Below are 27,946 nucleotides of genomic sequence, written 5' to 3'. Positions count from 1 at the left end.
GTGAATAACCAAGCCATACCTACCTAACTTATCTCGATATGGTATTGATATAACATTTTAGAAAGAAAAAAAAAACTACCGAACCAAAATCTTTCAAAACCGTACAAAACCGACCAATGCAGAGCTCTGCCAGATTAGCCCTGATTAATGAGTGACCCTCCAAAGTCCTTTATCTAGCTAGTACCATATTGCCATGTAAATCATCCGGGATAGTCTTCAACTACCAACAAGTAATGGATTTTTATTCTGGTACATGTGATATCTTTTGCAGAGTTTCTCTAGTGTTGCTACAGAGTGCTGCATCTTATTGAGTTTCGTGTCCATGAACATGCTCTGCAGGGGTAAAAACCAGTTTCCAGTGAGAAGTAAACAACAACGCTAACGCATGTTAAATGATTTTAAAGATCCACATCACTACCTGAAAATGATCTCCATACTTCTCCACGAGTCTGCCAATATGAACTCGTTGTATGGAAGTGAGTGGTTGCAGTGGAGCACTTTTTCCATCTCTTCGCTTCTTCCCAAGTGCTGTCTTAAGATCTATAGTTCAAAAGTATCACATGTTAACTGTAGGGGATATTGAATGACATGATAAACAAAAACACAAGGATCAGAAACTCTAATAAAACTTAAATTGACTTTGCTGTTGTATACACTATATAATAATAGGTAATGCTTTATACACTATATTCAATCAAACTCTTCATATTCATCATGTCTGCATGCGGTAGGAAGAGTAAACAGAAAGAAATTACTTTAATTCCGCAAAAAGAATTTGTTGTTCATCTTAAACGAATATTATTTTCCATATGCAGAAAGATAGCTCAGCTGGCCTTTTGCACTATCCCTCTAGCAATCCCTCTTTCTCTCCCACTCTCCATAACTGAGCTCCTTACCAACCTGATTGGCAGCTTCTTCTCTATGAAGCAAAGATTGGGCATAATGCTTTCAGATTTCTAATTGACATCACAGATAACCAAATAACACTAAGCATGAAATCCTAGCTTCCAATTATCATTTGAAACATTCTAGATATGACATAAGGCTCTATTGCAGAAGGCTACATAATGATTTCCTCCAAAGAGAAAAGGAAAAAAAGGACCTAAAGGTATTTTTCTTTATCAGGAAGGCTAGCACTTCCCTTCATTATTCGTACTATTCTCTTTCTGGTGACGCGAGTTACGTAATTGAAGGCCAAAAGTACAAAATGTATGCTTTACAAAATCCAATAGTCATCCATTATGGTAACTCAACTCAGAAGCACTCCAATGAACTCAACAACGAAGCTAAAGAAATTTTCCTCAGTAACCAGACTCTATGTCTTATCAGACCTCCTCATACGTCAATAAATAGTGCAAAATTTATGAATTTAATATATCAAACAATGCTAACATTATGACATTGCAACATCCCATCCTCAACTTAGTTCAGCTCATACCTTAGTTAACTACACAGTTTCTCCAAAACAACCAAAATAGCAACACCAACGAGTTCAGGATTAAAGCTTAATTATTGTTACACTTACATTAGGTCCTTGTTCTGTTATTTATGAGGAGTCCTTTAGTCCAGTTAGAGACTTGTATGTCATTGCAGGTTAAATTGTGAAACTTAGAGCTTCTAGTTTTAGAAAATCCTAATTTTGCCTCAAAAGACTAATTATTTTAGAATTAACATGAACAGAGCTAAATGGTTACTAAGCAGTATTTCTTTGGTCCACCCAACTAGTTCGAGATTGAGGCATAGCTAGATTAGCAAATAAATTCAGATAGTAACAGCAATTTAAGAGAAAATTAAAAAGCAGACTGACCATCTTCCTCAACTTCACTGCCAGAATCATCCAGCGCCTCAAATGCATCGGTGGCATCATCAGAGGGAGGTGGCTGCTGCGGCGGCGGAACCTGAAGAGAGTCGGTTTCAATCATATGAGAGGTTCGGCAACGGACACCAAGCAAGTTAGGGTTTGAAACGACGCCGAATGACTTGTAATTGTCGATAACGCTGCCCTTGTCATCCCAATGAGAGTTCACCAATGATCGGAGCTTCGGCGGGAGAGTAAACGCCGGTTTGAATATATTAGGGTTCTTCTTTGGTAGACCGACTCGTACTTTCGGCTTTGATCTCTTGTACTTTCGCCGTGAACCACCCATCTCTTCTGTTGAAAGTGCGAAATAGAGGCTAGGGTTTAAGGGGAGACTCGGAATGCTTGATAAACCTTTCGCCCTTTTGATTTTTTGGAGTGAAAATGACAAATATGGTCCCCCTTTGTTTGGAGTAGATTTAAAATAGCCCCTTAAGTATACTTTTGAATAGTTTTAGTCATTTAAATTTGCCAAAAGTGAGGATTTTTTGTCTCCACCAAATATTTCATAAACTTTTATTGTTAGATTTAGTGGAACATGAAAAATACTTTAGCCTAAAACACGAAGAAAACAATATCAGATTCCAAAAATTGCAACACCCAAAATCGTACTAGACAATAGAAATAGATTAAAATATCAAAAACTGTATCTCAAAGTTGCATCTACATCAAAGATAAATGACAAATACTACATCTCAAAATGTGAGTTTTCTTCATTTTTTTATGAATCTCATTAAATCGAACTATCAAAATTTATTAATAATTTACAAAGACCAAAATTGCTCAAAGATTTGTGTGAGACTTTAAATCAACATTAGTCATCAATATGTACCAATGACTTAGTACAGATGCGCTTCCGACAATGCTATTATTATCCAATAAATATGCCTTACTTTAATCGCATGAAAGGTTCCAAAAGTAATATGGCCATCAAATTAGATTTGGATAAGGGTTTTGATCGCTTAGAAAGGTCTTATATTAGGTAAACCCTTCTCTTTTTAAAAATTTTTTTAAAATTTGTTAATCTCATAATGTTCTACATTACTACTACTACCATCTCCATTCTCATTAATGGCTCTCGAACAAATCTCTTCAGTCCCTCTAGAGGTATTCGACAAGGCGATCATATTTCTTGATACATTTTCATCTTGTGTATAGATGCCACGACTCAAGCCCATCGCACGTATTATCTTCTTTGGGCCTTAGTCCGCACGAATTTGTCTTTTGGATTATGCCACATCGAGCCCCAAAAGTATAAACTAGTGTCATGCCTTATATAGCTCTTTATTTTTCTCTTATTTTGATGTGGGATTCACCTAAGGTGACATGTGCACCCCTTCTTCAGAAGTTTGCCAACCTAGAAGCCCGACAGTCCTACTTGATCCTCCCTCCCGCCCTCCGTCATTGGCATCACAATAGAGCACTTATCTATTAAAAATTAAAATGTTCAATAGTGTTTCCACCAAAAACTTGATTCCTATTTCCACTATTAGATGTTGGTGCCAGGATTTCAAATGATTTAGGAAGTGGTGATGATTTACAGAAGCATCGAGTATTCATTGAGAAAGAAGAGATGAAGAAGAAAAGAGGAGACAAAGTCGAATGCGAGAGTTCGAACTCTACATTGTCTGAAGGAATAAATTATTTGCATCACCACCGTCCATCTAAAGCTTGATGGATTTAATCTTGGTCATCTATTTTCAGCATAAATAACACAGATGGCAAGCATCTTATTTTGTATCTTCCAGAACATTCTTGCCTACGCGTAATTATTATAGCTAAGGATATAATTTAGTTGTTAGAGTTTGTTATACAATAGCTAGTAAAAGAAAGACAAATGTACAAATAGGAATCTTTCTTTTCTTTATTCCTCTTATATATATATTGATGTACAGTGATCAATACAATACACAAAATCTTCAGCACTTCATTCTCATCATTTTTATTCCTAAAATTGAACATGGTATCAGAGCAGCACGATTCCTTCTAGTTTATATTCTTCTTCTTCTTTCACCCCTTCTGCATCATCTTTTCTGCTCCAATGGGTGATACATCAGTCATTGCTTCTGGGAAATCTCATGCCACAGGTGATGTCGTTCCTGATGGATCTGGAAAAACCTTTGCTGATTCATCTCACCCTCTCTATATTCATCCCTCACATTCCCCTGGAAAGCTCATAGTGAATTCAATCTTTGATGGGAAAGGGTATGGGGGATGGCGCAGAGGTATTCTTATTGCCTTGTCTGCTAAGAACAAGGTGGGATTCATATATGGCACCATTGCTCAACCAAAGATTTCTTCAGAATCTTTCAAATCTTGGTGTCGCTGCAATAACATGGTAATTTCATGGCTCTTGAACACTCTCTCCAGGGAGATAGCAGAGAGTGTTCTTTATTCCAAAACAGCAAGAGAAATCTGGTTGGAGCTTGAAGAGAGGTTTGGACAGAGTACTGGACCTCAGCTCTATCACCTTCAAAAGGAAATCAATAAATCAGTACAAGGAAATCATGATATTGCTTCATACAACACCAAGATGAAAAGGCTCTGGATGGGCTGGACAGTTTGGATACTTGTCAACACTGTACTTGTGAGTGTTCTTGTGGAGGTAAGACCAAGACATTCAAATCACAGCAGGATGGAAGGCTCATCTATTTCCTTATGAGACTTAGTGATGCTTACCCTGGACCTAGGAGTAGCCTGCTGATGCTTTCCCATTTACCCTCCATTAATCATGCCTACTCTTTGCTCATCAGGGATGAAAAGTAAAGATAGGTACATATCTTTCACTAATCCACACACATGGCATTCTTAGCATCCAAACAGCATAATGGAGCTCAAAGGTATAACTCTGACAAAAAGAATTTTGCAGAAGGAAAGAAAGTTGCTCAAGTCTGTTCTTATTTCATGAATCAGAATCATACCATTAAGAACTGCTATAGCCTCATTGGATTTCCTGCAGACTTCAAATTCACCAAGACCAAGAGGTTTGTTTCTGGAGCCAAAAGGCAATCCAGTTCTGCCTGCAGAAACTCAAGCAAATCAATTAGTCAATTCAGGAGAAATGCCTATGACTCAAGACCAGTATCAGTCTTTATCAACTACTTCAAAATGTCAAAATTGGCAATCAAGGAGAGCAGTCCAATGATGAAGCAGTTTCTGCTAATTGCGATGGTATTTATGCTACTCTTTGGCCTTCAAACTCTTCTAGATCTTTCATTAGAGTTTCTTTAAACTCAGTTTCATGGATATTGGACTCAGGGGATTCAGAACATATGACCTCAAATTTGAGGCTTTTGTTTAATGTGCAGACTTTTCCTAAACCTGTTTATGTCAAACTACCAAATTCTCTTAAGGTTTTAGTGTTTCAGTCAGGATATGTTGCTCTCTTGCCTAACCTCACTTTACAGAATGTCTTGTTTGTTCCTAGTTTCAATTACAACCTATTATCAGTCCATAAGTTGTGCACTCAATTCAGTTCCATCCTAATGTTTTCTTCTCTTGGTGCTATTTTGCATGCCCTTTCAATGAAGACCCTTCAATGAAGAGGCCAGTGGTGCTTGGTGAAGTAAGACAAGGTCTCTATATTTTCAATTCAAGTCATTTCAAGCCTAAAGCTGGAGTTATTAGTAGAATCAAGGCACTTTACCATTTTATTTGTAATCAGAATATTAGGAAATAGTCTTCAAGTCCTATTTTATCCTTAGTTTCTATTTCTAGTGATGTAAGCCTTTGGCATAACAGGTTGGGCCACATGCCCTTTTCTAATATGAAAAATGACAGTTCAGTTTCTTTTTCTACTTTTCCTTCTAATAATCATCCTTGTGATATTTGTGCTAAGGCAAGACAAGTCAAATTATCTTTTCAATCTAGTTCTATTTCTACAAAATAAATTTTTGAACTTATACATGATGACACTTGGGGTCCTTATAAGACTACCACTTATGAAGGGTTTAAATACTTCCTTACAATTGTCGATGACTATAGTAGGGCCACTTGGTCTTTTCTTCTCAGCACCAAGTCAAATGCTTTTCTAGTTCTCAAACAATTCTTAGCCATGACAGAAAGACAATTTGACACTAAGGTAAAAGTTGTCAGAACTGATAATGCTTTGGAATTAGGATCTTGTCCAAAGTATTCTGAATTCCTTGCTTCACAATGGATTATACACCAAACAACTTGTCCTTACACCCCTCAACAAAATGGAGTTGTTGAGAGAAAGCATAGACATTTACTTGAGACATGTAGGGCATTGCTCTTTCAATCAAATTTGCCCATTAAGTTTTGGGGGGACTGCTTATTGACGGCCACTTATCTAGTTAACAGATTTCCTTCTAAGCTTCTCAAAGGAAAAACATCTTATGAAATCTTATTTGGAAAGTCTCCTGCTTATCATACACTCAAGTCTTTTGGATGCCTTTGTTATGCCTCAACTTTAGCAAAAGACAGAAAATTGGATCCTAGATCTATGAAATGTGTCTTTTTGGGGTATCCTTTTGGGAAAAGGGGATACAAGCTGCTTAACTTACACACTAATAGAGTTTTTATTTCCAAGGATGTTATTTTTCATGAGACAATATTTCTCTTTTCTGTTAAACAACCCAGTCAGATCTTTCCCACTAATAGTTCAACAATTGCTACTGATTTATTTCCTTCTCCTATTCCTCAACCTAATCATGGACAGGTCCTTTCCAACCCATTGCAGTCCAGAACTGACCACTCTTCTCCCTCTATTCAGCCTGCTTCTCCTTTCACCCCAATTCAATCTAGGAGAGTATCCACTTCCTCAATTCATACTCCTATCGTTCCTACTCATCAGAACTCCTCCTCACCACAGATTGCTTCTCCAGCTTCTTCTATTTCTCCCAGTTCTCCCTCTCCTGACACTCAACATGCACTTAGAAGATCTCTAAGAGAACATCATCTACCTAGCCACTTAAATGACTATATCTGTAATTCAGTATTTTTAACAGGTGTTTCTTCTAGTTGTTTCACTTCCTCTGTTTCCCCTAGTATTCTACCATTTTCAGCTTTATCTTATTTCAATCAGTCACTATAAATATTGTCTCCTATATTTCTGAACCAACCTCCTACTCCCAAGCATCTCTACATCCCGGTTGGCAAGAAGCTATGTCTAAAGAGCTACAAGCATTAGAAGCAAACAGGACTTGGGAGGTAGTGGAACTACCCAAAGGCAAGAAAGCCCTACTTTGTAAATGGGTCTACAAAGTCAAACACAAATATGATGTTTCACTTGAAAGATTTAAAGCACGACTAGTTATCAGAGAGGATATACAAAGAGAAGGAATAGATTTTACTGAGACTTATTCTCCTGTTGTTAAGATGATAACTATCAGATGCTTGCTTGCTATTGTAGTTAAGAAGAACTGGGAAATTTTTCAACTAGATGAACAACGCATTTCTGCATGGAGACCCACAAGAAGAGGTTTACATGAAATTCCCAGCTGGAATCTCACCTCCTACACCTCATCATGTTTGCCGACTCAAAAAGTCTTTATACGGATTGAGACAAGCGTCTAGGCAATGGTATTCCAGAATCACAGCTGCCTTAAACTTCAAAGGTTACTCTCACTCACTCAATGACTACTCTGTTTTCTTTAAACACTTAGAGGGCAGAACTTCTATCATTGCAATCTATGTCGACGACATACTCCTAACAGGAGATGATCCTTCTGAAATTGCCTCACTCAAATTTTTTCTTGATTCTGAGTTCAAAGTCAAGGACCTAGGTAAAGCTCATTACTTTCTTGGCATGGAAATAATTAGTGAGCCAAAAGGTATAATTTTAAGTCAAAGAAAGTTTACCTTAGATTTGCTATCTGAATTTGGATGCATGAATTCCAAGTCTGCCTCATCTCCGCTTGATCCTTGTGTACAATTCCGACTGGATAGTGGTGATTTGCTTTCAGATCCTTCGCTTTACAGAGGGCTTCTAGGAAAACTGAACTATCTCACTCACACTCGCCCTCATCTCTCCTTTGTCGTGCAGCATCTCAGCTGATACATGCAGCATCTCAGCTAATACATGCAGTGTCCTCGTGTTCCTCACTTCAAAGCTGCAATATATTGTTTGGGGTATCTTCTCATAGGCCCCAGCTTGGGCTTATTCATGAGCTCCAATCCCTATATGGATTTAATTGCTTTCTTTGACTCTGATTGGGATAGATGCCCTGAATCTCGATGCTCTATCAATGGTTATTTCATTACTCTTGGTGGCTCTCCGATTTCTTGAAAATCAAAGAAACAATCTTTGGTTTCCCTGTCTTTAGCGGAGGCGGAGTATCGTTCAATGCGCCGTGTGGTGGCAGAGATCACATGGCTTGTGCGCCTTCTTCAAGTTCTCTCTGTTTTGCCGGTTCTTCCCGTACCGCTTCACTCCGACAGTCAGGCGGAGATACACATCGCCAAAAACCCGATCTTCCATGAGCGTACCAAACATGTTGACCTTGATTGTCACTTTGTGAGACAACAGTACCTCGCCGGCCTCATTTCTTTGTCATCCGTACCATCTATTTCTCAGATCGCCGACATCTTTACGAAACCCCTTTCTGGCCCTAATCACTATTCAATTCTAGGCAAGTTGGGGGTACTTTCACCGCCCTCCAACTTGAGGGAGGGGGGGTGTTGGTCAAATGATTTAGGAAGTCGTGATGATTTACAGAAGCATCGAGCATTCATTGAGAAAGAAGAGACAGTCGAATGAGAGAGTTCGATCTCTACACTGTTTGAAGGAATAAAATTATTTGCATCACCACCGTCCATCTAAAGCTTGATGAATTTAATCTTGGTCGTCTATTTTCAGCATAAATAACACAGATGGCAAGCATCTTATTTTGTATCTTCCAGAACATTCTTACGTACGTGTAATTATTATAGCTAAGGATAGAATTTAGTAGTTAGAGTTTGTTATACAATAGCTAGTAAAAGAAAGACAAGTGTACAAATAAGAATCTTTCTTTTCTTTATTTCTCTTGTATATATTGATGTAATACAATACACAGAAAATCTTTAGCACTTCATTCTCGTCATTTTTATTCCTAAAATTGAACATTAGAGCCGATCCCAAACTATCCCATTTATCTTTTGCAGATGATCTTACCCTGTTGGCAGAATCTTACGTACAAAATTCGAGATCTATCTTTTGACATCATGCACCAATTGCATTCATTCTTGACAGAACATTAATCTTGCTAAGTCAAAAATATTTTTCAAAAAACTGTCCAAGCGATAAAAAAATATAAAATCGCTAATTACATCAATATTCCCATCTCTAATACCTTCGGCAAGTACCTGTGGTTTTCCTATAATACACCATATGCCCAGAGCTAAAGATCTTCAAAAGGCTTTCAAATTGGAAAACCAAGTTCTTAAATTTAGACGGTCATACCACTTTGGCAAAAGCCTTCGTAAATAGCATTCCAAACCATATAATGCAATGTGTTAAGCTTCCACAGAGCACTTTAAGAGCATTGATAGGATTCCGCGCAATTTTATATGGGGAGACACTGAGAAGAAGAAGAAGATCCAATTTCTCAGAGACCGTTGTTCATGTATTCCTGTATTGCTACATTGCTAAAGTGTTTTGGAATAATAGAAACAAATCAACAATCATCATAATAATCTCGATAACCAGTTTTCTGTGGCCACTGTTGTTTCCAGAACCATTGAGTATAACATGTTGACCTCTACTAACGTTATAATTCATATATACATGTTGACAGCGTCCCAGGAAAAGTAGTTTTAGACTCAACACGGATGGCAGTGCAAATAGTATGAGGGTTTGGTGGAGTCGTCTGAAATTGCAAAGGGTGATTGGGTAACATGCTATTATGGAAGTTTAGCTTACACTACCATCTCCAGGCCGAACTCTGGGCTATCTACACGGGCTTAAAGAACATGGTCTATACCCATTACAGGTTGAAACGGATTGTACTGATACAGTTGAAATGCTCATCCTTTTTCCATTGTTAATGACTGCAGGTCAATGATGTCCCAAATGAAGCTGGAGGAGACCAGGCACCTCTTAACGGAAAAGAGCTCCCTCATCTCCAAATATGTTTTTAGTTTCCCCTCCATCCTTTTGCCTAGGGAGAGGGACAAAATTAGTGCTGCTATTACCAGAAAGACTACTATTTTGGCCCAGGAAAGCAGTATGTTATTTCCCTTTAACTAAGTAATATAATATCCCCGTTAACCCCCCCAAAAAAGACTTACAAGATGTAAAAGAGAAGTATAACTTCTTTAATGTTACTTGTATACAAACTAAAGTGAGGAACGGTAAGATAAGCGGTTCATCTCATGGAGATCAAAACAAGACATTTATTAGATATATGTATTCCATCAAATTTAGTTTAGCAGTACGTATAAAACACACAAGTCATATAGAGGAGAAATCAGTCTATATAACATTGCACAGACTACATCTATAACAGAATAATCATTGTATTTGATTAATAGATTCATCAATTACAATTGTTAATCCCAATATTGTTACATTTCCAAAAATCTACTGGATAGCTTAGTAGGAGATAACACTATTTGGAAATCTATGTAACATTTGGATAGGTATTTTTCCTGTTTCACCTATCCTCCAAGATAGCTGCAATTTACAGCAAAAGGCATGAAAGCCAAAATAGTGTGGTTAGAGCTCAGAGGATCGGTTGGCATATTCTTGAACCAAAGCCCCAAAAAGTGAAGGCCTTTCAAGCAAACGAGATGGTTTGTCAAACTCTTTTGCTATTCCTGCATGAATAAGAAATGCCGGGGTTAAAGAAAGGAGTTTAACTTCTTTACACCGACAGTGCCAAAAGAAACTTTACACTATTATTTCACTTAAAAGATAAATACGTGTAACTACTCCTAATAAGTGGAATCAGCGACCTGGAAAATAAGACAAATAATCTGCTATAATAGGTCAAATTACGCATGTTTACATTCTTTTACTCTGTCCGCTTATATATAAGATAAATCCGAGAAAAAGGAAAAGAAAGCAATCTATACAAACAAGGGATCAGATAGTATAGCATAAGCTTCCAGTTTGAAGTATGAAACTCACAAAATCCAAAACAAATAGGCTAATGACTTCATGCATTTACTACTACTTGGCTAACATTAGGCAATTTCTTCATAAAGGTACTGACTATGATTGGTTGGAAACCATCACATACAGATAAATAATCATTTACCAGATTCAAAATAAGGTACAAAGTAAAAGGAGAGAAATCAGCACCTGCATCTATAACAAGAACTCTATCACAGTCCATGACTGTTGGTATTCTGTGGGCAATGCTGATTATAGTACAGGCCGCAAAGTCCTCGCGGATGATTTTCTGAATCACTGCATCTGTCTGTGAATCAACAGAGGCAGTTGCCTCATCCATAAATAGAAGTCTGCTACGTTTTAGCATCACTCTTCCCAAGCAAAGAAGCTGCCTCTGTCCGACACTCCAGTTATCTCCGTTATCAACAACTATGATTTACCAATGACAGTATTCAGTTATCAGTATATATATTTGAAACACATAAAAAGTTGGTTGCATAATTCCGCAAAGAACCACAAGGATGACGTAGAGGAGGAAAATTTACCTGGTGAATCAAGTTTTTCGGGTTTTAAAGACACCACATCTTTGAGTTGGCAGCGTTCGAGGCTCTGCAATGTACACGATTTCATGTTAGAGACATTCTGGGAGATAACAAAACACTGGAGTATATGCTTTTCTTCTCACTAACAAATAGTATGTTGCTCTTACAGAATTTATAATCCAAAAAGATCTCAGCACTCAGAAGACATGTTTGGCTAACTCTGTACTATATTTTGAGATTTTTGTAAATTATTTCAGTCAGCAAGTTAGATTACCTTCCAAATTTCATCATCTGAATATTGTCCAATGGGGTCAATGTTGCTTCTCACAGTTCCTTCAAAAAGGACTGGCTCTTGGGGAATGATCCCGAAGCGAGATCTAAGATCATGAAGCCCAAGTCTGGATATATCTACGTCATCAATGATTATTCTTCCAGCTGCAGGCTCCACCAAACGAAAGAAAACTTGAATTAATGTTGATTTTCCACCCCCTGTACGACCAACAACACCTATCTTCTCTCCCCCTCTAATGCTGAGAGTAACTCCTTTAAGCACTAGAGGAGTGTTCGGACGATATCTAACCTGTTGACCAGTAGAACAAACAATATAGAGATTCAACGTAACATATTTGAAATTAAAGAATCTGTAGGCTTGTTAATACAGCTACCCTCTCTTCCTTACTATGAACTTTTTATAGTTTTCCTTTTGTGCAAATGCTAGCAAATAGCAACCACAGAATTAGTTAGAATTATTACCTGCACGTTTTCAAGCTCAACATTCCCACGGCTTGGCCAACTTGAAGGTGGGAGAAAATCCATCTTTCTCCACTCTGCTTCTGATGGTATTTCTGAGAACTGTTTTAATCTTTCGACAGAAACCATTTTATTTTCCACAAAGCAACTCACAAAGATGGACCAGAATAGGACACTATTAAGAGACAAGCCATATGATAGTGACAAACCAACATTTTCTGTAGAAATAAAAAAGAATATTAGTTATCTTCAGCTCCAGAATAGAACACACATATACAGAGGAAAGCTGAAAGAATATTACTCTTGGTTGATAATTTTGTAGTGCCAATGAATGCACGACTAAATGCTTGTCTGTTTGTATGGAATACTTTAATCACTAAGATTGAGAAAATAATATGACCACTATATTCAATCTCACCATACAATTCTTTATAGGCACAACACTTAAATTTGATCTACTATTTCATTCAGCAACTCTGACTTCTCTTGATGTATATATGCATTACTTCACAAGAAGGAAAATTCTCTAGATATAGTTGTTCAAGATTTTGACTTGAAACAAGAAGATAGAATGCAAATTTTTAATAGAAAGACATAAATGCTCAACGGATATTCTATTTCCTCATACTCATTTCATTTTTCAGTAGAGCAGGTAGATCTAAAGTACAGAAGGATTATCAAATACTAGAATTTATAATTCCCATAAATGAGCATTGGACGGTGTTATACCTGGCTTGATGATGCTGCTAGGTAAGACAATCATGAACATTGCAGAAACACAAAGAAGTAAGCTTCCCATCAATTCCAGTCGAAAGCCCAACCATTCATTGGATCCATTGTTGTGGAAATCCATTCGCAGATTGGAATTCACTCGGTTTACATTCTCGTTACAAAACATCTCCTGCTTCCTAAAGCAACGTATAGTCATAACACCTGAGATGCTTTCAGAGAAATGATGAATAACAGGTGCTTTTGTAATTGAGTCAAGCCGAGTCAATTCACGAGATGTTGCAAGATAATATCCCTGTAAACCAGAAATGAATTACCTGTTATTTCAATTGTAGTCTACATAATAGTCCTTATCTTTTTCGTAGCTCCCAAATAACACATGTCATATATCTGTGCTCCAATTGAATTACTTTAACACATTATGTCTATCTGCCCTGAACTTTTTCTTTTCTGTTTAACTTTTCAAGCATTCAGGGCTCCTTGCAGAAGAATGCTAATCTCCTAGTTCAAACAATATAAGTGAATGACAACTTGAAAATTCTACTTGCAACCAATGTAGATGTGAGCTTAGTATCTAGTCATCAACTAACAACAAGCCTTCCCCAAATCTAGATTGATCAGAGTTGCAAATAATCAAAAAATAGGAGACACAGAAATATGCAGTTAACCACATTTTAAGTAAAAAGTTTTAGCTGGACAGAACGAATAAAAAAGTTGCCTTTTAATATACATAATAACTGTCAGCCAAAATGCTCAGAGCAGACTAATTGCCTCTAAACAAAGGATTCAAATTTGAGTTCAGACAAGAAAAGAAAAAAGGACGGCTGTTATAAACAGTGCTCATACCCGGTACCAGATATTAAGCCAACCCAGAGGAATCAAAAGTAGTACGGTAGGCCAAGAATATTGGCATGTGATGATGATGATGCCGAGCAGTGTGATAAACATGGCCAAAGTGAGATTCATAAAAAACGGGAGGAAGACATCAATGTTGGTCTGATCATTAGATGCCTGCAGAAAAAAAACAAAACATCTCAACATCAGTGAATGAACTTCTATTCAAAATTCTAACATGTCATACACATTAAAACATGCAATGGATATTTTTCATTATTTAATCATCTAAGCAGCAAAGTTTGAATTTACATGCAAAAGGAAAAACTTGTCCTCAGAAATTTACCCGACTCAGAATTCTTCCGGAAGGTGTTGTGTCAAAAAATGACATAGGAGCATGCAGTATGCTGTAAAGAATCTGTCCGAAAAATATTTGGGCAGTCTTGAGCCCCATAAGTGTCACAAAATACATCCTGATCACTATCAGCAACGAAGAAACAACTGCAATAACACCGTATATCCCAATAAACAGAGAAGGATTGAAGGACATGGCACGATCCGCTGAAGTTTCATATGCCAGCCAATAATCACTTGCCATTAGAGAACTTTGCCACAAGAACGAAAACAAGATAACTAGCACTACACCCCACCATCCAAAAGCTTCAGTAATATATAGCTTGTACACACGAGGACTGACTTTTCCAGTTTCTCTTTCTTCTTCCTTTATAAGTTTAGAATCCCCCCTATCAGATGTAGACTGTTGAGATTTATCATCTCCGTTTTCTTCCTTAGATAATCTTCGAGAAGATTTTGATTCTTCAAGGGAGGCATTGCTCTCTTTGGTTGTTTCCACGTCAACAAGTTCTAAAGAGGTCTCATGTGCAGCTACTAGCTCTTTAAAATCCATTCCAGCTTCTAATATCTCATTATATTTGCCAGATTGCACGATCATCCCATCTCGCATGACCTTCAAGAAAGCAAAACACTCTGATAAAACATAAAGTTCAGGTTTTATAGAAACCAACACACATGTGAATCATTTAACAACCAAGAAACACTACTCTTGACACTTGGTTCCAAAGGGGTTGATAAAACACTCTGAAACTTACAAGGATCAGGTCAACATTATGCAAGAAGTCAACTTGGTGTGTGACAAGCAAAATGGTTTTATCTTTAAGAATTCCCCTCACACATTCCTGCAAAAAAGCATGAAACTTTCAGATGGACATTACAAAGAGAAAACAAATATGAGCTTCGGAATTGAGATGGCTGAAAATATAGAGACACCAAGGCAAAGATTTAAAGTATTCAGGTGACTAAGACTAGTCAACTTCATCGAAAGTGATTGGACTAAGAAGAATTTTAATAAAGACAAGTAGACAACAGATAACAAATGATGGATTAAGCCTTCCAAACTTAATAAAAGTCTTTTAGATTATACTTTTTGGAGTAAATAGCTTGCCACTTTCACATCTTCCTCCCAGGAAATGATATGTGTCTTCACTGGGGAAAGTAGCCATTCAAAATCCATGATTTTTCTCTGATAGGTCCATAATTTGCAGAATGAAACAATGTAATTTCTATCTTAAATTAAATCTTCAATGACACATGACATTGTGGACTTCTAACCTTGAAGATTTCAGAGCCAGTGTGAGCATCAACTGCACTGAATACATCATCTAGAAGATAAATATCACAGTCCTGGTAAACAGCTCTTGCAAGCTGGATTCGCTGCTTCTGACCACCACTGAGGTTGATGCCACGTTCTCCTATTTCAGTCTGGTCTCCAAACTCCATTATTTCCAAGTCCTTCTCCAAGCAGCAAACCCGGATCACTTCCTTGTATCTGTCTCTGTTCATTGGCATACCAAACAGGATATTTTCTTGTATCGTGCCATTCTGAATCCATGATGTTTGTGCAACATAGGCAGTTGAACCACAAACTGTGACCTGTTGGACAAGGGGTTGGTAAAGTAAGTTAGCAAATAATTACTACATTTAAGGAACTATTAACCAATCAAATCATTCAATATTTTTAAGAAGAAGGTGAACTAGTTGATTAAGTACGAAGGTCCCACATAATTCCGGTGAGGCACCAGCTTGGACAAGCTGAGGACATCATGAACTAATTGGTCAGCTCAAGACTGAAAACACAGTTGATTTTGCTTGCATTTAGGACTGTTATCCAGAGTAATAGACAACCAAGCAGAAAATGTAAATATGCTCTGGAATTGTAAAGTAACTAATCAGCTAATAATATAATGGTGTTTCTATTACACGCTTGAAGTTCATTAGAAGCAAAGACTACTAAGGATTGGAGTAAAAGGAGTGAAGCACAGTAGTTTGACTCTGTCGGCCAGTAAAACCTCTGCTTTGGTGGAGATCAAACGATACACCAATGAGAATGTACCAGTCCACTAATATGAAAACAAAATAGTATCTCACAGGTAATTGCTTGATTGCAATTGTTCTGCATATAATACCTCCACTCTACACATTAGCCTACATTAATTTTTTATACCACAGAAAAGAGGTAGCAACAAGGGGCAAAAGGTAATTGGCAGCAAAGTTTGTATTAATCAAACAAACAGAAGGATGAGAGCCATACCTGACCCGACAACTTGTGCATCTCACCAAGTACAGATGCAAGGAGGGAAGACTTCCCCGCCCCAACTGTCCCCACTACTGCTGCAAGCTCTCCTTTTCTAATCTCAAAGTTTACATTTTTCAATTCTTCTTTACTGTTTTCATCATCCCAGCAAAAAGCTCCATCTTTCACCTGCATAGCAATTGTACCCCCACAACCTTCTAGTCTTTCCACAGCTTTATCCACTAACTCCTTACTCATCATATATTTGTCCAATCTATCAAGAGATATCATTGCTTGTGAAAGTGAGATCATGGATTGAGGGAAAGCCCTGATCGGTTCCTGCAACATCTTGAAGAGAGATGTTGCAGTGAACACTGTCCCTGCACCAAGCGGGATTCCCAACAAGATTGCACTTCCAAAAGTGAGTGTAGCCACTAGAAGAGGAGTGCTCCACAAGACAATGATATTCCCAGCGATTGAGTACAAGAACTTGGACAACCATCCATACTCGGATTCGCGGAAGGATTCAATTCTTTTGTTAAAATGTTCTTCCCATGCCTGGAACTTTATAACGCGCATATAATTAAGCATCTCATTTGTCGCTTTCATTCTAGAATCACGATTCTTCATGATGTTAAATTGAAACCTGTTGTTTCTTTTAGTTCCAAACACCACAAATACCATCACTGCTGCAAGTCCAGCTAGCGTTACAACAGTTGAAGCACCGAGGTAAGTATAAAGGATGCCTAAAGCCACAGAAACTTGCAATGGCATGAGCCAAATGGAATGTAGCTGTAGCATCATATCGGAAAGCTGCTGAGCATCTACGGCCATATAATTTACAATCTGTCCAACACCATGAGCCTGTCTAGCTGAGCATGACAACCTTAAGCCCTTCTTATACAAAGAAGTGAGAAGTGTCGCTCGAATAAGCATGCCAAGCTTTTGGGAGTTAAAGTTGAACTGATGAGAGGTTAGAACTTCCACAAATTTGGCTATTAGGAGAGTTCCTATAAGGTAGTATCCTTCATAAGGAGATGTCCTCTTTCCTGCTGTGTAATCAACAAATCTTTGTATGAGTGTTGGCCCTACATACATAACACATACCCTAATTACTGCAAGAATGGCAGTAAAAATAACTTCCTTCCAAAAGCAACGCAGCAATGTTGTTCGGACAGGATGCTTTGATATTTCTTCAGGTTTAGGCCAATTTCTTTCGAAAAGTTGAGACATTTTCTCTGCTCTATGCAGTGGGGAAAGTGAAGGAACTTCATCAATCTTGAGAGGTGACTTGTAACCTTTTTGCAGTAAAGGGTTCATCCAAATCCAAAAGGCTTTCGATATTAGAGAAGCTGAAGCAAAGCCACTCACACTGGATTTATCCAGGAGTTCATAACCATTGGTTTCATCACTTAAGTGAGATTCAGAATCACTAATTACAGCAACTCCGGTCGAACCTTTAATGGCAACAATGAAGAGAACAACAGAAATAGGAAATGAAACTAATGAACTTATATCATCCATTCTTAAATTAGGATCAATTTCCTTAAGTGACACAAGCCTTGTGATCCCACAACCAAAGAACAAACTCATAACTACAAAGTTTGCAATCCAAAACACGCGCAGGGACAGTGGATGGGAAATAGCGTGAAATCTTTTCTCATGAACTATTAGTATAGTGATTACAACATGTGTAATCGCCTGAAACAACCAATACAGTCCATCTATGACTTTCCAAGGCGACTGGGAATTTCCCACAATAACCAAAATGCATAAAACTATAGAAGATAAGGCTAAAATAGCTGACAAAATCAGAGACAGCTTAAACCAAAGATTGGTTCTAACAGAAGTCCTGTTGTGTGCAATTAGAGGCTTATCAATGCTAGAAGTAGAGTGCTCATTGGACCTCAACTTTGAGTACAACTTTTGTACTGCAAATACAATGAAAGTAAGCAAAAGCAGCACATCAATGGAAGATAGAAGAGTCCTTTGTGGACATGGAGAGAGGAAAATGAATCTTAACCATTTAACAACTGCTGAATCCTCTGACGATTGAAATGTGGAGGCAGAACAAGAAAGTGATGCTAAACAAGATTCTGAAGACATACTGTTCCTCATATCCATGTTATACCATAAAAGATTCATCCTTTATGTCTTTATATCCCCTGAATCTGCATACACTGAAAAAAGGTGAAATTTTTATTCAGCAAGAGAAGATGTTTGTCACCCATATCAAAAGAGACAAAGGATGGAATAAAAACAAACAAAAATTGAAATCACATGAAGATTATGAGTTGGAAAAAGAACCAAGGAAAGAGAAAGGAGAAATCTACAGGAAACGGAAACATGTGAAAGTGTGAAGAGAAAGAGAAAGAGACCTCTCAGAATTAAATAAAAGGGCTGTTAGCTACTGGACCAAAACATTGTACAATAAAAGTTCATCAACTTTCACAGTACAGCAAAAGTTCATGTAGGGAAAATATACAAAAAGGAACTTTAGCAACAGTTTAGAGTAATATAATAAAGGAGATGATGATTATGAATGAAAGGACAGTTTTTTTTTTAAATCAAAAAGTTATTGAGGGAGTACCATTTAACAATGATAAATTCTAATCATTAATGCAAAAGAGAAAAAAAACCATCCCCATCAAAAGATTTTCTCTATAAATAAGAGAAATGAAACTCAAAAAAGTGTCATGCAAAAAGGAAAAGGATTTGGTCTAGTGGCAAGAAGAAGCTTTTAAGCAAAGCTAAAAACTAGATTGAAATATGAATCAAACTCACCACTACAGAGAGCCAAAGAGAAATTCCTTAGAAAAAATCATATCTCTCAGCTCAAGGATTTATTTGATGAACAAGAAATCTACTTTGCAGTTTCCTTGCTGGTTCACTTACAGTACTAGGAACCAGTCAGTTCTTCTTCTGGTATTTGGTTCTGTTTTCAAAGCAGCCTATTTCCACCTAGCTTCTAATTTATCTCTCCTAACAAATGTCCAAACTCTAAGATGTTTACAAGTCTTCGACAAAGACAATGTGTTTGCTAGCAACGATAGGATAAGAAATTTTCTCCCTCCTTTACACGTTCTTTTTTAGCCTATTCTGAATGACAGTAGTATTTTTTTATTTAACAATAATTTAATTAAGCTTTTTATCTTATTTTTAATAACATGATTTAACATTCACAAAATATCATGGTATATTTATAAGATCATAATTTTTTTTTAAAAAAAATAAAAATTTCTTTAAGCACCTTCAAGTAAAATAGAAGAGATCACTTTTGGTACGTTGGATTAGGTAAGAGATTATGATCTCTAAGTATAAATATAATCCCTTGACTTAATACTGGATATACCACCTTATCTCACCTCATTTCATCAAACTTGGGAATTATTTTATCTCACCTCCCATGTGGGATAAAATAGTATTCCAGAATAACTTAGTCCGCTTACCAAACGACCCTATCGGTTGTATGGGATGATTTGAGTCCTTTCTCGAGCAATTCAAAATTTTGAGTTTATAATTTTTGAATTCTAAAAAGCACAATTTACTGTATTCTGAACTAATAAATTTTATATATTGAATAAAATTCTTAATACAAATATAAAATTTTAACTAAAATTAGTGAGTTACCCCAAACTCGTAATTAGAACTCACTTTGCCTCTAATCCCTACAAATTTAACCAAAAGTCTCGATTCCAGCCTTTCACAAATTTGGAGTCTGGTTAAAAATGGCAGAATGAGAGGGAGTAAGTATGCACAAATTCAACACAAGGAAATGAGTGGATTTGATTGATGAAGAAAAAGGTAGCACTACCAATTTGTTGGAAAGAATTTTCTAGGACAGAAATCAATGGAGGTAATGGAAGAAAAGACGTGGAGATATAGTAATCGACCAGATTCAAACCCAAAGTAGCAGAACCTTCTTGTCGTTTTGCGCTAATTCATATTCGTCCTTGGTAGAAAATAGAAAACAATCTTTCGTTTTATTATCTAAACTTTTTTTACATTTATAAATTTAAAATAGTGTAAGGATATTTCGGATGCAACTAAGGGTCCGTTCGTCCATAATTTTTTTTTAAAATCAGTATTTGGTCATTAAAATTTTAATTTTCATTTGAAAATAAATTTTGATTTTTTAAAAAAAATTGAAAAACTCTATAAAAATATTTTTCAAAATTTTCACTTCAAATCACTCATAAAAATTCAAAAATAACCAAAAATTATATCATATTTAAACAAAACTCTAATTTTTAAATATCATTTTCACTTCAATTTTTTTTTCACTTTTTACCGGAATTTTGAAATTCCTACGTTCAAACGCCCACTAAGTGTATGGTATGGTCCACATTGGTGTTTTATACACCAGATTCTTGTGAGAAGGGACGACCAATTATTTTGTGCCTTTGTAGTTTAATATACTGCCAATTTTGTCGCCTAATAGTGAAATTGACAAGTAATTTTCAAGCCTTACTTTGTCAAAAATAGGTAGGTAGAGGTTAACTATTATATATTCACACTGTAAAAAGAATGTAATATTTATAAAATTACCTAAAAGTAGTCTACAAGTATATACAGAGTATAATTTTTATGGCAAAAACTTTCTCAATCAGCCTTCTCATAAAAACATCTTTGGAAATTATGCATGGTATATAACTCCTATATATATAAAACAGTGTAAGTATTATATTCGCTAGGGCCTAGGTTGTTTACATAATCATCATTGCCTCCTTAATTAGTCTCTACTAACAGAAAAATTTGTCATTTTATTTGCAAATCACAACTGAATGTTATCATGTGGTTGTTTAAACTTATTTAGTATTCTCATCTGCCTTTACTACAACTTGTTTTAACTTAATTGTTTTAAGAAAACAAATAGTTTGGTACTCGTCAAGCTTATTTCCATCTTCTTTATGTAGTGTTTGGTATGACGACTGATCCGGTCTAACACAAATTTTTAATTGTAATTTGGAGCTTCTGACCTTGGTAATTTGATTTTAGCTAGTTTGTCTTTATATTTATATATAGGAGAGAGTGAATTAAATTTCTCTTTATCATTTTTTGTGCAAATTGTGAATTAATGTTAAGACTTGCATGTCTTCCCACTCTTTGCAAATTGTGAATTAATGTTAAGAATTGCATGTCTTCCCACTATTTTTCACTAATTCTAATTAACTTCACCCAAAGATAAAAGAAAAAAAATTATCCAATCTAACTGTGTAGTAGAAATTACTATCTATCATTTCAAATGTTATTATTTTGACAAGTTAGATTTGTTTTAAGGAGGGAAAATTTGGAGCAACGGTTAATTGTCTCCGTATAGGTCACAGGTTTGAACAGTGGAATCAGCCACTGATAATTGCATCAGGATATGTTGCCTACATCATACTCTCTTGGGATGCGATCCTTTCCCGGACTCTGCGTCAACGGGAAATGCTTTGTACACTGGAATGCTCTTTTTTTAAAATTTGTTTTAAAATAATTTGTTATTACCTTCTTCTCAAATTTCTACCCCTCACTGTTCCAGTTAATGTCATGGTACTAAGCGAAACATTTTAAGGAAAAGATAAAAAGTAGTTTTGATAAGTATGTGTGTATACGGTCAAAATCGTGCTTACCCGATTTTGTATGGTTAATTAAAACTGGGGTGACAGACCGAGGTTCAATCTCAAGTTATATTGGATCGTTGCATGAATAAATATTGCATATCTCATGATTCAGGGATCGATCGAGATCGAGACCAGCTAAGGTCGAGACCGAGAAGGATAGGGATCTAGCGAGATCGAAGAAAGTCTGCTAAGTCGAATAACAGAAAGCTGAGGAATCCGTGACCGGGCGAGGATTGTGGCGGAGATCTCGGCATATGTCAAGTCAAGACCGGTTGATTAGCCAATCAGAAGATTTCCTTCTATATTTAGAATTGTACCATATGTAGAACTCATCTACTATATAATTAAACGGGTGTTCCAATCATTTTGTAAGGGGATTCACGCATAACAAAGCAATATATTACGTTTTCTCTCTTAAGCTCTCTTATTCCGTTGTTCAGTTTTTGCTTTTCAATAATATACTCAGTTGGTTCGAGGGCGACCTAGCTCGAGGGCCAAAGTTGCGCGTTACATTGGTTTGCTTCATTTTACGGTCAATTTCTAACTTCAATTCTTATATTTCTCAGTTTGTGCCAAGTGAAATCACATATTCTTAAAATCACTTATAAATTTTATTAAAAGAGATAAAATGTAAATATCACAAACAACTGTATCAGACAAAAGATTAGGCAGTGTTCGGGTTTTTCAAGTATGTTGAAGTAAGACAAAGCTAAAGCAAAGACGTAGGACGCCTTAATTATCTACATCGATAGTGTCAAGTTCTTAAATTCTAAAATTTGGAATAACCGAGGCAATTATTAAATGATGAAGTGACAAAAATTGCCTCGCTACTTTCCAACGAAATTATGACTTTCTTTTAGGATCCATTTGGAGATAAATTTTGGCTATTATTTTTCAAAAACAATAAAATAAAATATTGTTTATTTATAGAATTTGATCAGTTTTTGAAAAAAAAATTAAAATAAATTTGTAAGTTTTCAAAAACTGATTTAGAGCCGTATTTGGATGAAATTTTTTTTTCCACTCACAAATCAATTTTCAAATAAAATATATATCCAAACACAATTTCAACTTCCAAAAATTATTTTTCAACACAACTTCAAAAATTATATTTTCAAGTTTTAACCAAATCTTTGTCCAAACATGCTAGCTTAATCTTTTGGTCTGTCATAACATAATCAATTTATGTGGATGCAGAATTTAATTGAATGGTGAAAAAATACACATGAAGATTTAATTTTTTTATTTATACTACTGTAAGTATATCAGACAGTTTACATAGAAAATAGAAATTGGATATTTGTAGAAAATAGAAAGATATTAGTAGATAAATAAGATAGAGAGAAGTACTTTACATTATTTTCATTAATATGAGGCCAAAATACTGTTTTACATCTTATTACTATTTCACGTACATTTAATTCAATATTTCCCTCTTAAAATCTATATCAATCACACTAAAATCATTTTTATTTAAAAAAGTAACCGTCTTTTTTCTAAAACATCGATTTTGTCCTGTAGTTTATGCTGGAGAGAATATTCATGATTCTGTGACAACAAAGAAAATGCATCTGAAAAGTCTGCCTAATGGGATTAATAATTGAACCAATGAAAATCATTATCCTTCTACCAAGTTTGGTGCCACATTTCATTCTCCGAGAGGGACAAAGATACCATGCTAAAATATCACGTATAGTTTAATGGTAAATGTTGAACTTTACTGTTAAACGATACAATTAAATTTATTCGTGATTTCTATATAAGTGAATTAATTTGATCTAAAAATAAATAAAATAACTGATAAAATATAAAATATTTAGCCTTAGAATGTAGATGAAATAACAGAACTAACGAGTTCTGGAACAGGGTTTCCGGGCACAATAATGATGAGATAAGAAAGTGAGAAAGTAAAATGGTATTAAAATTTTGTATAGAATGTGGTATAAGTTAGCCAGAAAATTCTTCTCACTTACAATGATCATTAAGCTTATTATTTATAGCTATGAAGAAGGTACTAGGGTTGTGCCCTTCTTTAATGTCAATTATGAGGAGCATTGATGAAGACGTAACGGTGAACATAAATGCCAAATTCTCCGTAACGGGTCGTTGCTCTTTAATGTTGTGGAATATTCCTCATTGAATGCTACCGGGCGAAGAGTATTCAATGTCTTCACGAACGTTATCTTTTCCGGTGACACGCGATATCTGCATCCGATTTTTTATCCTCCCGGCTTAGGTTCCACGTGTCCCCTTCTTGGGTGGCCACGTGCCATAACATATTTTACCTAATACAGATAGTCCCCCTGCTTTTCGGTGACATAACTTTGTGTTACCGGAAAGTTGGTAGAAACACTCTTTTGGAGGGAATTACTATAATTCCTTTTGAAGGCCACTTACGGTTGATTAGTCGCATGTCACTCTGCATTTAATGCCTCGAACACGCGTCTTCCCATGATTTAGCACGCCTTTTGCCGGTTATCGAGGTAATCTTAGTCAAGGATTTAGCCGCCAAAACTTTACTTATACGTATCAACTTCCTCCCTTGTATTCTAACTTCCTTCATCTTATTTCGCCTACTGAGTCTTCATCTTCTTCAAACAAAAATCCTTTTCTCTTTTTCGAAGGCTTCCTCCTCAAAATGTACTGGTTCTTCAAAAGGCAAAAACATAACCGACGACTTTATCGTTCCAACCATAGACTCCATCATACCAAAAAGACTCAATACCGCAAAGGATTTTGAGGAGAAATTACATTCTGCTAACCCTCGTACATGGGTTGTTAGCAGGTACCCTTCTTCCATTCGTCCTTCCAGTATTCCCGCTGTGAAGGAAAATTATCGTTGCCATGAATTGGATATCATCACTCCCGATCTATCGAAGCAGTGACCCTTCCTAAGGAAGGTTTTACATACTTTTACATGTGTCCCTTTACTTTGGGTACGTTTTCTTTGAGTGGAAAGCTTGATTCCATGATTGTGAAATCTTGCCTCTGCTACCAGGTGTGTTCGGCACAGGTAAGTCCTTCTATGTAGAGGACAATTGCCTGCTTTCGACGTTTGTTCCAAGAAACTGGAGAAGAGCTAACATTAGCTCACATGATGAATCTCTACTCCCCCAATATTTTTCGGGGGAGGGGAGTTACACCTCATATTTTCGTACATGAAAGTACGCCATGAATAAATTGATATAAGCATTGAGGAAAAAAATAAACAATAGATGGATAAAGTTCCAACGTATGAGAGAAGATAAGGATTCCATCCTTTAGATGAACAATAATAAGGAAGCATTGAAGGACTTGGATTTATACATCTATGATAAGAAGCGAGAGAGTAACTTGGAATTAAATAGCAGACCTCGATAGTAATAAAACTAAGGTAAGAGTTATGGTATAGTATGACCTACCTAGATGCAGTAAAGTCACACGGGTGGATAACCGAGACCATGAAGTAAGGTATAACAATATTCGTAAGTTCGACAAAGTACCAAGAAAAGCACTTCAGTACACCTATAGATGTCCAAAGGGATATCTTGTCAAGTTCTGTATATGTTCCCAAAATGAGGCATAGAGATTGGGGGAAAAGGGAGAGAAGAGTCGCATAGGCACATTTACAAGGTCAAAGTAGTACATGCTGCATGATAGAATGTAGCAACAATTATGAGATCGGAAGGATTCCGACCACAAGTCGTGGTATGATAAAGAGGTCTAAAGGGGGGAATGCCCTGGCCTTTGGATTTATTCACGGAACAGTTGCCTAGATGGCAAGAAGAGTATTAAAGTATTCGCAAGGACTATAGATTATGATAATGATAAGTGCATCAGTCAATATTCGAGGACGAATATTTCAAAGGGGAGAATGATGTTACACCTCATGTTTTCGTACATGAAAGTACGACATGAGTAAATTGATATAAGCTCAGAAATGAGATTATTTTTGAGGTTATAAGTATTATGTTATTTCAAACAAGTGATAAGTAAATTCGTAAAGGTTAGAGGGTAAACGAATCAAAGAAAATGAGTTTCGTCGAAGTTTGACATTTTAGGATAAAATACGGTCCGAGCTATAATACCTGGTATTTATGGACTAGTGTCATAAAAGATACCACATGACCATAATAGTAAAGTGTATAAGGTGTGTTAAAAAGTGAGTAGTATTTTAAATAATTTGAGATAATTTTTAATTATGTAAATAATTGGTTAATGGGGGAATTAACTAGTTAATTATTGATTAGTGGTTGATTAATTGAAGTCTTTGCATAAAGACCAAGCCAAAAACGTGGCAGTCCACATCCCAAGAGTTGTGACTCCTATCATAGGAATGAAAGGTGTCACACTTGAAGAACTTAAGTGACACTAAGCTATACATGTGGGGTCCACCTAATAATTAAGGATAACTTTCCAAATTCAACATTATTTTCAAATCTCTTAAGAAAAGAACATAGTAATGTTCTTTCTAAGAGAGCTCAACTAAGCTTTTCATTTTTATGTAACATTATTCCTAAACTCATAAGAAGAGTTTCAGCAAGCTTTCCATTACACAACATTGATTCTAAATCTCTTGAGAAAGGGTTTCGACAAAGATGATTTTGCAATAGCAATGTTATTGCTTTGAGCATTTCGTACGGATTGTTCCCTATTTCGATCTCGCATTTACGTGTTTCTTCGTACTTAACGTATGTTAGAGGGATTGTCAAGAGATCGACTCAGGTATGTTAAGGCTATCCCTTATTTCTTTTGGCATGATCCATACGACATAAACGAAACGAGCAAATTTATAATTTCCATACATGACTCTATTCATAGAAATATTAGAGATGCTTATGTTTTTGATTCCCCATGTGTCATATTATTCTATCATTTGTTCATGGGTCTTAGAAAATATGTAAGTTGATAAAGTTTATTTCGTGATATTAATCAAAGGCATAACAGTCTTATGACACTCCAAAAGATTTTATTGACGTACTTCTCATGCATTGCATTCATTTACATTGATCCCTGACCAGATGGCGTTATATACGTATATATATGTATAATATATGTATATGGAATATGGGAAAAGGTTACGACATTATATACGAATCACCACATGATCAGCTGGCATACGTTGGTGATTTGCCCATAGTAGCCGAAATGATATGATGGGATGCCCTTAGAGGCTTGATGATGTTATGAACGCATATACCAATGCATGGTATGACATTTATACGCATATGCATGACATTATAAAAATTAAATGATTCACAGATCTATACAGACGTACATGTCGAGTCTTTTACTCCATGTTTCTCTTATGTCTATTATTTACTGAATTTCATTTCTTACATACTCGGTACATTATTTGTACTGACGTCCCTTTTGCATGGGGACGTTGTGTTTCATGCCCGCAGGTCTTGATAGACAGGTCGAGAGTCATCCAAGTAGGCGATCAACTCAACGAAAGATGTTGGTGCACTCCATTTGTTCCGGAGTTGCTTATGTGGTCAGTATGATTAGAACATGTACTGATTAGTATGGCGGGGCTCTGTCCTAACCTTTATAAGATTTATGTACTCTTAGAGGCTTGTAGACATATATCGTGTACGTAAAATATTGTACGGACTCGCCGTCCTATGTTTTGAGTTTATAAATGATGTTGTTGGCCTATTAGGCCCGAATGTCACGTGTATATGATGATGTAATAAGAAAGATACGTTATGTTGGTACTCGGTTGAGTAAGGTACCGAGTGTCAGTCGCGGCCCATCGGTTTGGGTCGTGACAAAAGTGGTATTAGAGCAGTTCTGTCCTAAGGAGTCTACAAGTCGTGTCTAGTATAGTCTTGCTTATGGGTGTGTCGTGCACCACATTTATAAGTATGAGGCTACATGGCATTTAGAACTGTCACTCTTTCTACTTACTCTAGATCGTATGGTAGAGCTCAGTTGTAAGAATTCAAATTCCTAACTTCTATTTTATTCGTAATAAGATGATACATATATCTAGAA

General features: G+C 36.3%; 2 protein-coding genes and 1 long non-coding RNA gene across 5 annotated transcripts; all 3 read right to left on the bottom strand.

Annotated features, from left to right (window-relative positions):
* LOC107787637 (uncharacterized) lies at positions 1–2,218 on the bottom strand. Its single transcript, XM_016609230.2, has 3 exons — positions 1,808–2,218; positions 419–540; positions 1–333 (listed from the first exon to the last, which is right to left on the bottom strand). The coding sequence occupies exons 1-3, from the start codon at positions 2,145–2,147 to the stop codon at positions 217–219; spliced, it is 579 nt and encodes a 192-aa protein (XP_016464716.1). The 5' UTR covers positions 2,148–2,218; the 3' UTR covers positions 1–216.
* A 1,479-nt stretch (positions 2,219–3,697) lies between these two features.
* LOC142173236 (uncharacterized) lies at positions 3,698–8,739 on the bottom strand. Its single transcript, XR_012702725.1, has 3 exons — positions 7,682–8,739; positions 4,780–4,878; positions 3,698–4,328 (listed from the first exon to the last, which is right to left on the bottom strand). It is a non-coding gene; the product is annotated as an uncharacterized LOC142173236 (long non-coding RNA).
* Positions 8,740–10,300: 1,561 nt separating this feature from the next.
* LOC107787638 (ABC transporter C family member 14) lies at positions 10,301–19,457 on the bottom strand. 3 transcript variants are annotated; one of them, XM_016609232.2, is made up of 12 exons: positions 19,146–19,457; positions 16,380–18,541; positions 15,401–15,721; positions 14,881–14,967; positions 14,118–14,738; positions 13,784–13,948; positions 12,938–13,232; positions 12,212–12,426; positions 11,733–12,038; positions 11,462–11,525; positions 11,106–11,345; positions 10,301–10,618 (listed from the first exon to the last, which is right to left on the bottom strand). In XM_016609232.2, exons 2-12 carry the CDS (start codon positions 18,504–18,506, stop codon positions 10,518–10,520), a joined length of 4,542 nt encoding a protein of 1,513 aa, XP_016464718.2. In that variant the 5' UTR covers positions 18,507–18,541; positions 19,146–19,457; the 3' UTR covers positions 10,301–10,517. The 3 variants fall into 3 exon arrangements, with proteins under 3 accessions (XP_016464718.2, XP_016464719.2, XP_075093965.1); XM_016609233.2 differs by having other exon boundaries at positions 16,380–18,532; positions 19,146–19,314; XM_075237864.1 differs by lacking the exon at positions 19,146–19,457 and adding an exon at positions 18,740–18,834.
* Positions 19,458–27,946: the final 8,489 nt, after the last annotated feature.

This window comes from Nicotiana tabacum, chromosome 19 (assembly GCF_000715075.1).
Source record: "Nicotiana tabacum cultivar K326 chromosome 19, ASM71507v2, whole genome shotgun sequence".
NCBI lineage: Eukaryota > Viridiplantae > Streptophyta > Magnoliopsida > Solanales > Solanaceae > Nicotiana > Nicotiana tabacum.
Note: the sequence above shows the minus strand (reverse complement) of the source record. Positions and strands in the feature narration are given on the sequence as shown.